This window comes from Anolis carolinensis, chromosome 2, assembly GCF_035594765.1.
Source record: "Anolis carolinensis isolate JA03-04 chromosome 2, rAnoCar3.1.pri, whole genome shotgun sequence".
Lineage (NCBI taxonomy): Eukaryota > Metazoa > Chordata > Lepidosauria > Squamata > Dactyloidae > Anolis > Anolis carolinensis.
This window is the reverse complement of record NC_085842.1, coordinates 21,950,755-21,964,379: the sequence shown is the minus strand read 5'-3', so window position 1 is coordinate 21,964,379 and position 13,625 is coordinate 21,950,755. Positions and strand designations below refer to the sequence as shown.

The window sequence follows — 13,625 nt, the reverse complement described above, 5'->3', positions numbered from 1 at the left end:
AAGGTAGAATTAATGCAGTTTGGCACCACTTTTGCTGCTGTGGTTCAAAGCTGTGGGAGTGTGGAAGTCGTAGGATTGCCTTTAACAACAACAACAACAACAACAACAATAATATGAACACTGGAAAACTGAACTGTTTGTTGGAAATGAAAGCTATGGACTTGTCAACATCAGGAGAGGAATTTTCCAGGGAGACTCATTGTCCCCTCTGCTTTTCATTGCCATGATCCCTCTGTCAACAATCTTACAAAAAACAAAAAAAACAAATCTCTGCTATCAAACATCTAAGAAATCTCACAAAATTTCGCATCTGATGTACATGGATGACCTGAAGCTGTATGGGAAAACGGAAACTGAAATCCAGTCTCTGACTAACACTGTCCGAATTTTTAGCACTGATATCAGCATGGAGTTTGGCTTGAACAAATGTTCGACAGAAGGGAAAAATCATTGAAAGTGAGGGCATAAATATGCCTAATGGCCAAACAATAAAGTGTCACCAGCCAGAGGCCTATAAATATCTGGGCATATTACAGCCGGACAACATCAAGCATGAACATGTGAAAACTGTGGTCAGCAAAGAATACACACAAAGGGTCAGAAAAATTCTCAAAAGCAAGCTCAATGGAGGCAACAAGGCCATAAATAAACACCTGGGCCATACCTGTCATAAGATATACTGCTGGCATTATAAATTGGACACAGGCGGAACTGGACAATTTGGACAGAAAAACAAGAAAACTCATGACCATTCATCATTCATTGCACCCTCGCAATGAATGTTCACCCTCGTGATGTTGACTGGCTATATCTGCCTAGAAGATCAGGTGGCAGAGGACTCTTACAAGTAAAACAAGCAGTCAAAGAAGAAGAACATGCCCTGGCAGAATATGCAGAGCAAAGTGAAGAACCTGCTTTGATTGAAGTCAAAAATCAGAAACTCCTCAAAGCACAGCAGACAAAGAATCACTGCAAGAAAACCGCACTACAAACTAGAGCTGACAGCTGGCACAACAAAACATTGCATGGAAAGTTCCTTGACAAAATTGAAGGAAAAGCTGATAAGGAGAAGACCTGGCTCTGGCTCACGAATGGTAAACTGAAGAAGGAGACAGAAGGCCCGATCCTTGCAGCCCAGGAGCAAGCCATCAGAACAAAGGCAATTAAGGCCAAGATCGAAAAATCAGCTGTTGACCCCAAATGCAGACTGTGCAAGGAAGCTGACGAAACCATTGATCATATCCTCAGCTGCTGCAAACAGAGACACAACTATGTGGCCCAAATAATTCATTGGAACCTATGTCACAAGTACCACCTGCCGGTAGTAAAGAATTGGTGGGATCACAAACCTGCAAAGGTTGTCGAAAATGAACACGCAAAGATACTGTGGGACTTTCGAATCCAGACTGACAAAGTTCTGGAACACAGCACACCAGACATCACAGTTGTGGAAAAGAAAAAGGTTTGGGTCATTGATGTTGCCATCCCAGGTGACAGTCACATTGACGAAAAACAACAGGAAAAACTCAGTCGCTATCAGGACCTCAAGATTGAACTTCAAAGACTCTGGCAGAAACCAGTGCTGGTGGTCCCGGTGGTGATTGGCACACTGGGTGCCGTGCCAAAAGATCTCAGCCGGCATTTGGAAACAATAGGCATTGACAAAATTACGATCTGCCAACTGCAAAAGGCCACCCTACTGGGATCCTCATACATCATCTGAAAATACATCACACAGTCTTCTTGGGAAGTGTTTGACTTGTGATTCTGTGATATGAAATCCAGCCTATATATCTCATTTACTGTGTCATACTCTGTCTTTGTGTCAATAATAATAATACAATTATTTGTTACCCATTACTTCTTAGAACAAAAGAACACCAACATATTAAAATGCAGGTGAGTATCCCTTATCTAAAATGCTTGGTATTGGAAATATTTTGGATTTTTTTTGGCTAGATTTTGCAATATCTGTATCTGTATATATGCATATAATAGCTGCATCTACCTATTGGAATTGATGCTGTTCAGCCTCACATGAACAGCCGTGGAATGGTGGGAGTTCTGGTTTTACAAGGTCTTTAACTTTCCCTTACAAAGCATTTTGGTGGCTCATCAAACTACAAATCTCATGATCCCATAGCATTGCGCCCTGGCTGTTCAAGCCCTGTCGAATTGCATTCATTAGCGGAGATCTATCCAATCAGATGGGACGGAATTCTAACTGTGAAAGTCATTTGTTTCGCATCGACCTGATGCATGAAGACATGATGCACATTTTATACACACTGTTGGTTATAATTACACATATAATCATGTTTCCAGGGAAGCTGAGCAAATAGCAGTGTAGGCTCTACACTGACCATGCAATGCCGTTTCATATTGCATTATATGGCCCAAGTCTCTGAAGCAAGTAAACAAAATTACCGTAAATTATTTCCTGCTTAGATCCACACATGCTCAGCTTCCCTGGAAACATGACTATATGTGTAATTACAACAAACTGTGTATAAAATGTGCATTAGGTCTACATATATCAGGTTGATGCAAAACAAATGACTTTCAATTAGACTTCATTCCCATCTCATTGGATAGATCTCCATTGTAGAATGGAGTTTGACATATATGGCACTGTAGATGCCCAAGTCTTTGAAGCAAGGAAATAAAATTAAATTATTCCACGCTTAGATCCACACAGCAGACTGCTTTAAAAAACATAGAATGGATCTACACTGTAGAATTAATGTAGTTTGCCACCACCTTAATGGCCATGGCTTATTTGAATTGCTTGGATTTACAAATGATTGATTTCTCTCTCCTGGATTTGGAATACCTGTAGTTAGTAGTTTACCTATACGGTATGTACTACATCATCATCATCATCATCATCATCATCATCATCATCATCATCATCATCATCATCCTTACCTGTCACTCCTCAATGAGATATCTTGAAGATATTACCCATCTGATCACGACATTTATTTTTCATATTCACCATGTATGCATAGCTTGAATGCAGACCCTTTTATCAAACGTATTTGAAGATCCAAGCAATTCAAATAAGAGGCTAAGGAACTTGTAAAAGCACAACACTCTTTATTCCATAGCACTGAGCCATGGCAGTTGAAGTGGTATCAAACTGCATTAATTCTACAGTGTAGATGAACCCGCAGATAAACAAGAAAAATCTGCAAGTCTTCTAATTTTCAGCTTCTACAGTTGGGACATTATCGGATTTATACTTTGTTGACATCTGGAGAGTCACTGGTTATCAACATCAGTTTTTTCCTTTAACCTTTTACACAAAGAAATTAGTCCTTCTAGGAATGGACAGTACAGTAAAGGTAAAGGTTTTCCCCTGACATTAGGTCCATTCGTGTCCGACTCTGGGGGTTGGTGCTCATCTCCATTTCTAAGCCAAAGAGCCGGCGTTGTCCATAGACACCTCCAAGGTCATGTGCTCAGCATGACTGGATGGAGCACCGTTACCTTCCCTCCGGAGTGGTACCTATTGATCTACTCACATTTGCATGTTTTCAAACTGCTAGGTTGGCAGAAGCTGAGACTAACAGTGGGTGCTCACTCCGCTCCCCGGATTCGAACCTGCAAACTTTCGGTCCGCAAGTTCAGCAGCTCAGCGCTTTAACACACTGTGCCACTGGGGGCAACACACCTTTTATTTTGGTAGATAGATAGATATTATTTACGGAGAAATACAATTCTGAGTAATGCCTAAAATCATGGTCAGATTTTTTTAAAAAAAAATCTGTCCGATACTTTTTTTTAGAGATGATCTTAATCATTCTTTGTGTGTCTACTTAAAAATTCCATTGAGTTTAATGGTGTATACTGCCCCACAAATGTGAACAACAGCTCTATATTATTAATACAGCACCGCTGTATGGCTCAAGGAAGCTGCAAACAAGGTTTCACCATAAATATATTTATTTATGTGTTATTATCCAAAACCAAATAACTGTCATCCTCACTCACAATTTAGAACAAGAAAAGTGTGTTTGGGGAGGGTGGGTGTTAGGTTACAAAACCTGGGAAGAAAAAAACTCAAGATTGTTCTGAAATCTTTCAAAAATTCAATAAATAATGTTTTCAAGTCCCTATGCTCAGCTTCTAGGACTATGAACCCCAGATCTTGTTTTTTCTTGTGGACTCCAACAATCAAAATCCCCAGCCAACATAGTAAGTCAAGGTGATCATAAAAGTTGATTATACAGTTGTACTGGAAGACTTTAGTATATCCAAAGAAGTGTTCTCTTTAGTTCTTTGAGCACAGTTTTATCGTCACCTTGGGCTCTCATGTCTTCTCTCAACTTTTTTCTAGCTCCTCAGTCATTCCTCATAGGGCTTGGCTTCTAGACCTTGGACCATTTTGGTTGCCCTTCTCTAGACATGTTCCACCTTTTCCATATCCTGCTTGAATTGTGGTGCCTTGGTAGGATCATAATTAGAAGAGACCCCAAGGGTCATGCTGTCCAACCCTTTTCCATGCAAAACTAGACAATCAAATCACTGCCAACAGATCTGTTGGAGTAGAAGCCAACTGTGTGCATAACAAAGAGAACCAATGTCCACTTTTGTTACACATTCTCTCTCATGTGGATTTTCTTATGTTTGGTGAGAGCCGGCCTCTCCCGGAAGCTCCTCTCGCAGACCAAGCACTTGTAGGGCTTCTCCCCTGTGTGGATTCTCAAGTGTGCCATGAGCAGTGCCGTCCGGGTGAAGCTTTTGCCACAGATGGAACATGTGTACGGTTTCTCTCCGGTGTGGACCCTCCGGTGCACAATGAGGTTCGAGTGCTGGCTGAAGCCTTTCCCGCAGTCCGAGCAGGTGTACGGTTTCTCTCCAGTGTGGGACCTCACATGATCGGTGAGCGCTGAACTCCGGTGGAAGCTCTTCCCGCACTCCAAGCACCTATAGGGCTTCTCTCCCAGGTGGATTTTCTCATGCTGGTGCAAGCCGGAGCTCCAGATAAAGCTTTTGTCGCAGTAGGAGCAAGAATATGCTTTCTCGCCCGTGTGGATCCTTTGGTGCCCCAGCAGGCAGGAACCCTGCGTGAAGCTTTTCCCGCAGTCCAAACACTTGTACGGCTTCTCTCCGGTGTGGATTCTCAGGTGTCTGTTCAGGTGGGAAATTTGGTGGAAGCGTTTCCCACACTCGGAGCATTTGTGGGGTTTCAGACTAGTTGCGGGAGGTTTTCCCTCTTCAGCAGCACCTGTATCAGCTTCAAAGTCTGCCCCACAGTCTTCCGGATGCTCCTCTTTCATAGAGCCTTTCACTTCTGAAGGTTTTGCACTTTCCCTTGATTGTTTGTGATCTGATGGAACAAAAAAGAGAACGGTTGACTAGGATCGCTGCAAAGCTCAGTCTGATTCTGACTGATAATGATGATTGAATGTCTTTACATCTCACTTTTATCTCTTAATGATTGAAATGCAAAGCAGCTACATAAAGATTTATTTACAATAGAGTCTCACTTATCCAACACTCGCTTATCCAACGTTCTGGATTATCGAACACATTTTTGTAGTCAATGTTTTCAATATATCATATTATTTTGGTGCTAAATTTGTAAATACAGTAATTACAACATAACATTACTGAGTACTGAACTACTTTTTTTGTCAAATTTGTTGTATAACATGTTGTTTTGGTGCTTAATTTGTAAAATCATAACCTATTTTGATGTTTAATAGGCTTTTTCTTAATCTCTCCTTATAATCCAACATATTCGCTTATCAAACGTTCTGCCGGCCCGTTTATGTTGGATAAGTGAGACTCTACTGTATTATACATATTTATGTATTTATTGTATTTACACATTCATTTATTGTCCTGGCATTCTCCCAACACGGCCTTCAAAGCAGCTTACAATTATCAGTTAAATTTAAAATACAGTCGGTCTTCCAGGTTGGCAAGTTTAAGGCCCCTTCCACGCAACTGAATAAAACCCCACATTATCTGCTTTGAACTGAAATATATGGCAGTGTGGACTCAGATAACCCCGTTCAAAGCAGATACCTAGACACTCAAAGCAGCTGACCTAGATGGAAGACCTAGGGTGCATCTACACCGTAGAATGAAAGCAGTTGGACACCACTTCAACTGCCATGGTTCAATACCATGGAATCCTGGGAGCTATATTTATTTATTTATCTTTATTTTATTTATTGGACTTGTATACCGCTACTCCCAATTTGGCTCGGAGCGGTTTACAGAAATAGATTAAACAATACAATTGGCTTTAAATAACAATAATAACAGAACATAACCCCAAGTTTTTCACCCATCGAAAGCTTGTCGGAAGAGAAAGGTTTTACAGGCTTTCCGAAAGGCAAGTAGGTCCCGGATAGTTCGAATTTCAACTGGCAAGGCATTCCATAAATAAGGGGCTACAATCGAGAAGGCTCTTTGCCTAGTAGAAGACAAATGATAGGTCCGGATGTTAGGGACCAGCACTCATTAGCAGTTAAAGTGTGGTCAAACCACATTCATTCTACAGTGTAGATGCATCCCTAGAGACTCCTAGAATGGTATTTTCTCAGGTACAGTTTTTCTACTTTCATGGGAAACCTGTGTTTCTAACCTGCATGGAATGGAGGGCCTACTATAGCTAAAGCAATCCAACCAGGTACTGAATATGGAAATTCTTATCATTTGGGATCTAGACCTTTCACAGAGACATGTTCTTAAATGTCCACTGTATCTTTAAGTCTGTTTTAATCATTGTGCTTATTCTGTGTTTTAACTAGATTTCCACACTTTTTCTTATTATCGACGTGAGCTTCTTTGCTTTGGAATAAATCCAATTAACCGATGTTGGGTTTTTGCTGTTCCCTGTTAGAAATCAGTAAAGCTCCAGCCAGGCTAGGAAACGGGTCGTAACAACTACTTACTGAACAAATGGGCATCTCTTTCCCCCTTCTGCTTGCTCTCTTTGTGGGCACTGAGGATGGGTCCTATTGTAGTAGAGGAATAAAGTCCCACTTCTGCCAATAGGCCAGATACCTGAAATAACAGCAAAAGCATAATAAATATACAATGGGAATGCTGGGAGAATATAATGTGAGTGTTCTGCTCTGCATACTGAAAAAAATTTGATGTAATGCTCTGGAAAGTTGACATTAATTCAGTCCTCCAGATGTTTTGGACTAACTCCCATGTTTGGGGATTCTGACAGCTAAAACACAACACATCTGGAGGGCCAAATGCAGGGAACATCTAAAGGTGCATCTACAGTGTAGAATTAATGAAGTTTGACACTGCTTTAAGTGCTAATTCTCAATGCTATGGATTCATGGTAGCTGTAGATTTAAAAGATCTTTCACCTTCTTTGCCAAAGAATATTGTTGCCTCACCAAACTACAGCTCCCATGACTCCACATCACTGGATCATGGCAGTTACAGTGGAACTGAGCTTCACAAGGTGTCAAGCATTTCCTTTTTCATGAACAATTGGAAAACAGAGAGTTATGGAAAAGCTGGAATGTATCCAGAGAAAATTGAACAAAAGTTTGGAAATCATGGGTCCCCATGAAGAGCTGGGTATGTTTTGCTTGGAGAAAAGAAGGCTCAGAGGGGATATGGTACCCTTGTTTACATCTTTGAGAGGATGTCACATTGAGGAGAAGGAAATCTTGCTTTCTGCTGCTCTGGAGCCTAGATTCAAATTCCAAAAAGAGATTCCACCTAAACATTAGGAAGACCTTGGGTCCTTCTACGCTGCCCCTTTATCCCAGGATCTGGAGCCCCAGGTAGAACAATAGGTTAAACCCTTATGCAGGCAAGACTGCTGACCAAAAGGTTAGTGGTTCGAATCCGAGGAGAGGGGTGAACTCCTGTCTGTCAGCTCTAGCTCCCCATGCAGGGACATGAGAAAAGCCTCCCACAGGATGGTAAAACATCAGAACATCTGGGCAACTTCCTTGCCGACAGCCAATTCTCTCACACCAGAAGCGACTTGCAGTTACTCAAGTCACTCCTGACATGGGAAAAAAATTCCAGGATCTGATCCCAATGATCTGTTTGTCCCAGGTTAATTGGAAGTGCGGACTCATACATTCCAGTTTAAAGCAGATGATATGGGATTAGATCCTGAGATAAAGGGGCCGTGTGGAAGGACCCTTCCTTGTTGGTAAGAGCTGTTCGGCAGCTCTTACCCAAACTGGGAGTAGCAGTATACAAGTCTAATAAATGAATTAAATAAATAAATATACTGCTGCCTCAGAGCGCCATGGCCATCTATTGGGGGTGCTTTGATTGTATTTTCTGCCTAGCAGAATAGGCTTGGACTAGATAGCTCCCTTCCAACTCTAGTCTATGAAGTAATCTGAGAGCAAAGGAGGGACAGGTGTATACAAAACATCAACCCTCACCACTTTCTCCATGTGTTGCAAGGGCAACAAGGACTCCAAATCGCCCTCTCCTGCTCCGAGAACCTCGGGGTCTTCAGGGTCCGCTCTCAGTGGCTCTTCCTGCCGCATCAGGAACTCCTCCGCCAGGGACACGGCTTGGGCGCAAGTTTCTGGCGCACGTTCCTTCACCGAGCCCTGGATCTCTGGCGGCAAGACGGCCAAGAACTGCTCCAGGATCAGCAGCTCCAGGATCTGCTCCTTGTTGTGTCTCTCCGGCTTCAGCCACTGAGAGCAGAGGAACCAGAGGTGGCTGCACACCTCCCGGGGTCCCTCGGCTTCCAGGTAGCAAAAGTTCCGGAATCGCTGCCGACACGTCTCCACGCTGACTGTATCTGAATCCAGAAATGCTGTTTGCTCTGCTTTCTCACAGGTCACCTCTTCTTTGGTGAGTAGCTCAACATCCGTATCTTGAAAATCCCTGTCAACGCTGGACAATGGTTGGATTGTGTCCTGTGCCCCAGAGTGGTGACTAGCATTAGGCATCTGTTGAAAGTTGTTTGGCAAAGACTCACCGTGGTGCCAGGAAGAGGTTTTGGAGTTTGGAGAGTCCTCCCACCTTGCACGGAAGGGTTGTCCGTCCTTTGGGAAATCCTGCCATGGGGTTTCCCACTGCTGATCTAAACCGTCCTCTTCGTCTTTCATCTGCGAAGATGCCATTTTGCTCATGTTTCCGTTTTGGATGCTGAGAGAAAATCCACACCTTCCATCTAAGTCGTCCTCAGTTTTGGGGCTTAGAAGGGCTTTCCCCATCATTTGTCTTCCTGACTGCAACCCAAAGGGAATGGGGTCTCCCAGAATCCTTTCCTTGGTGGCCATCTCCTCCAGGCCAAGATAACTCAATTATGGGGTCTAGGTGTAATGTTTGATTTTCCACCTTCCCCTCTCCCTTTCGCTATTTCTTTACAGCAACACTCTTCTGACAAATACTATATCATTTTTAAGATGTTTTTTAAAGATGTTTTTAAGATGTTTTTTAAATTGTTGATTTTAGCCGGTTCTTGTAAGCCGCTCCGAGCCCTAGGGGAGTGGCGGCATATAAGTTTGAAAAATAAATAAATAAATAAATATTTTTGACTTTTACAATCTAGGGCTGCCAGTGAATTCCATCAGACACAGACATGGGAGTTCAGATAAAAACAATGCTTATATAGATGATGGCAGGTATTCATAGGGGAGACATTGACCTAAAAGTGGAAAAAAGACATAAAAAGAATGAGACATCAAGTATACAAAATTAAAACAACTGTTTATCATACGAGAGTTGAATGAAAAGTAATGCCTCCACCTTCGTAACTCCTCAACAGATGGCAGTCCTGATATGCGGCAGGTACTGGCTTGTTCAGTAGACTCTTCTCTACAGTTCCATTTGGCAGGAAGCCTTAGCATTGAACGGTTGTGTTGTTAAAGTGCAAAGTATGGAACACTGCGTTGCAACTTAAGCAACATGCAGTCATTGAATTCTTGACAGCAGAAGGTGTCACCCCAAAGGAGATTCCTCAGAGAATGCAAGCTGTTTATGGTGATTGTGTTGATGTGAGTCCTGTGCGTTGTTGGGCGAGTAAGTTTAAAGATGTTGAGGTAGGGCTTGGGCTGTGGCGCAGGCTAGAGAGCAGCTGCAATTAATCACTGCAATGAATCACTCTGACCAGGAGGTCATGAGTTCGAGGCCCACTCGGAGCCTATGTTTGTCTTGTCTTTGTTCTATGTTAAAAGGCATTGAATGTTTGCCTATATGTGTAATGTGATCCGCCCTGAGTCCCCTTCGGGGTGAGAAGGGCGGAATATAAATGCTGTAAATAAATAAATAAACAAACATCTGACTTGCGTGACAAACAAAGAGTTGGACGTTCTGTGACAGCAACCACTGAGTTTCACAAGCAAAAAGTTGACAGATTGATTCAGGACGATCATCATATCACTCAGAGAGAAATTTCAAGCATAATCGGCATTTCACAAGAACGTGTGGGTCACATTATTGCTTTGCTTGGCTATCTGTGCACAATAGGTCCTGTGAGACGCTGGTTGTGGAAACAGAGTGTCGACTTCTTCTGTGACGGCTTCAGAAAACTTGTTCATTGTTGGCAGAAATGTATCCAATTGTCTGGTGATTATGTGAAAAAGTGAATAGTGGTAGTTAAAGAGCACATTCTAAGGATTATTTCTGCGTTTGATTTATTAAAATACTCCCATCCAAACCCAAGTAACCAAGATGGAGGCATTACTTTTCATTCAACCCTCGTAGTATGACCCCTATATCCTTGGGACCAACAAAAGATCCACAGCTGAACAAATGCAGTCCATATTTGCTAGGGTTTGCGGCATAGGGCCCCTGCGAAATTGAAAAATGACAAATAAATACCCACTAATTTATTTACTGGAGAGAATCACTCTCTAAAAAATTTAAGTCTTCCAGCATAACACTATGGCCAACATCTGTCAGAAGCTGACCACAAAACCACACTAGAGGACCTAGAGATGCCTAGAAATGTATTTTCTCTATTAATCTTGAGGTCCTTTAGCCCAGGCATGGGCAAATTTCGGTCCTCCAGGTGTTTTGGGCTTCAACTCCCACAATTCCTAACAGCCGGTTTGTGCATTATTACATATAGTTGTTAGAATAGTCCAGCATTTCTGAGTTCTCAAATAATATGCTGTGTCCAGGTTGGTCAGACTACATGTCAGACTACACAGAGAAGCCATTGAAACCCACAAGCATGTGAACAATTTCAACAGAAAGGAGGACACCATGAAAATGAACAAAATCAGGCTACCAGTATTAAAAAAAACTCTGAAATCAGGACAATAAATTAAGAACAACACTAAAAAAAAAACAGGGGAATTCCAGACAGGAAACAATCAGAGCCAGCTAACACCTCTGAACAAAGGAAGCATCCAGGCGTTGAAGTTGCAAGGCCATTCAATGCTAATCAAGGTGGCCAATTGCAACATTCACACTTGCCTCAAACAGACAGGCGTTCTTTTTTCCACCCTGGACATCATTCCACAGATATATAAACCCTGCTTGCCTAGTTTCCAACAGACCTCTGAGGATGCCTGCCATAGATGTGGGCGAAATGTCAGGAGAGAATGCTTCTGGAACAAAGCCTAGGAAACTCACAGCAACCCAACAACAACAACAGAAAACATTCCTGTAAGTAGTCAAGATGCATAAACAAAAACAACAACAGAAAACATTCGTGTAAGTAGTCAAGATGCATAAACAACAACAACAACAGAAAACATTCCTGTAAGTAGTCAAGATGCATAAACAACAACAACAACAGAAAACATTCCTGTAAGTAGTCATGATGCATAAAGACCTGCCAAATAATGCTGACTGACCCTTTCTCTAAGAAAAGTCAATCCCAGGTGCATCTACACTATAGAATGAATACAGTTTGATACCTTTTTAATTGGCATGGCTCAATGCTATGAAATCCTGGGAGTTTTAGTTTCACAAGGTCTTGAGATTTCTCTCCTAGAAATACTCGTGAACCAGGATCCCATTAAAAGGGGTGTCAAACTGCATTCCTTCCACAGTGTAGATGCACCCCCGTCATTTCTGTGTGGTCAATACAAAACCTGATCAGTATTTATTAGGGGAGGGAGATGAAAAATATAGCAGCTTGGGATTTCAACGTGGAATCCAAATACTGGGGGAAGGATCCTATCTCAGTGAACCCTGGAAAAGCCACCCTCTCAAAAAAAATAATACTCACCCGGCTTCAGATCCACAATAAAGGCATCTTGCAACAATAGCTGCAGTCTGCACAGGCTTGGCTAGGAACTGGAGCAGGAAGGGACCTCGCTGGCTTTGCAGCCCCCTCTTTTTCAAAGCAGTTGGCTCTCTCTAAGGTGCAGAGCTCTATGGCTTTAACTCTTCAGATCTATCCCTGGAAGGGTCCTGTCTCTCTCTGAAATCAAGAGACAGGAGAGACACCAAAAATTACCATGCATGTCTCTCATTCCTGCATTTGACTGGAGTGCATCTACCCCAGTCATGGGCAAACTTGGGCCCTCCAGGTGTTTTGGACTTCAACTCCCACAATTCCTAACAGCCAGTAGGCTGTTAGGAATTGTGGGAGTTGAAGTCCAAAACACCTGGAGGGCCCAAGTTTGCCCAGGCCCCATCTACACTAGAATGAATTCAGTCTGACACCACTTGATCTGTCATGGTTCACATCTAGACTCGTGGGATTTATAATTTGCCAAGGCACCAGCACTCTTGGGCAGAGAAGCTTGAAGACCTTGAAAAATTACAGCTCCCCGGGTTCTGTAGCAGTGAGCCATGACAGTGAAAGTACATTGCTTCTACAGTGTAGATGCACCCAAAGACTCTGCCAAACTCTCCCATGGGGGTTCTCTGGGCAGAGAATTCCAAATCTATATCTATATATATAACAATGTAATGTGCATAATTAGGGCCGAGTTAACAACAAAACTACTGGGCCAAATCACACCAAATTTGGCCACAAAACGAATCACCATCAAGAGTGACCATCAAAAAGAAAGAAAGAAAGAAAGAAGGAAAGAAAGAAAGAAAGAAAACACCATGCCCTTATGTAGAAAGCGAAATTCTCCTATTTCAATGGAGCTGGAGTAGCACCTCTTTGATTGAAGGTGCTACTCCAGCTCGCCAAACAAGGATTCCCCTAGGTATAACACAGCCAGGCATTGAAGCTGTAAGGCTATTCAGTGCAATTCAACCAGACCAACAAAGGATTAACCTTGGTAGAAGGCGGCCAGGCTCTGAAGCAGCGATACTACTCTGTACAGTTGAAGCTGACCAATCAAAAATTCCCCTAGGTAGCAAGCAGCCAGGCTTGGAAGCAGCAAGGCTATTCATTGCAATTCTAGCAGCCCAAAAAAACATTCCCCTAGAATGCAAGTACCCAGTCTTCCAAGCAGCAAGCCTATTCCATTGTATTCCAGCTCACAAAACAAGGATTCCCATAAGAAGAAAACGGCCAGACCTTGAGGCTGCAAGGCTATTCACTGCTATTCCACCTGGCCAACAAATGATTTCCATATGCCACAGCAACGCACAGCCGGGCACAGCTAGTACCTTATGAAACTGAAAATCCCATCATGTTATAGTGATGAGGAACTGAAAAAATATGGATTTTTAGACATATATTGTATGCATATTAGAAGCACTGAAATGTAGAAAAAATCAGTCTCTCTCTGTGTTAG

At 42.4% G+C, this 13,625-nt stretch overlaps 1 protein-coding gene across 1 annotated transcript; it reads right to left on the bottom strand.

Annotated features, from left to right (window-relative positions):
• Nucleotides 1-3,930: 3,930 nt before the first annotated feature.
• LOC103278100 (zinc finger and SCAN domain-containing protein 31) lies at nucleotides 3,931-12,446 on the bottom strand. The gene is made up of 4 exons (XM_016991919.2): nucleotides 12,152-12,446; nucleotides 8,394-9,616; nucleotides 6,915-7,026; nucleotides 3,931-5,335 (listed from the first exon to the last, which is right to left on the bottom strand). Exons 2-4 carry the CDS (start codon nucleotides 9,246-9,248, stop codon nucleotides 4,599-4,601), a joined length of 1,704 nt encoding a protein of 567 aa, XP_016847408.2. The 5' UTR covers nucleotides 9,249-9,616; nucleotides 12,152-12,446; the 3' UTR covers nucleotides 3,931-4,598.
• Between the last annotated feature and the right edge of the window lie 1,179 nt (nucleotides 12,447-13,625).

Excerpts from the sequence above, each read along its gene's own strand:
- LOC103278100 (XM_016991919.2), bottom strand. The coding sequence starts at position 9,248 with ATGGCCACCAAGGAAAGGATTCTGGGAGACCCCATTCCCTTTGGGTTG. Across the intron at positions 7,027-8,393 it reads TGCAACACATGGAGAAAGTG|GTATCTGGCCTATTGGCAGA; the intron begins GTGAGGGTTGAT and ends CTGTTATTTCAG. Across the intron at positions 5,336-6,914 it reads AAGAGATGCCCATTTGTTCA|ATCACAAACAATCAAGGGAA; the intron begins GTAAGTAGTTGT and ends TTGTTCCATCAG.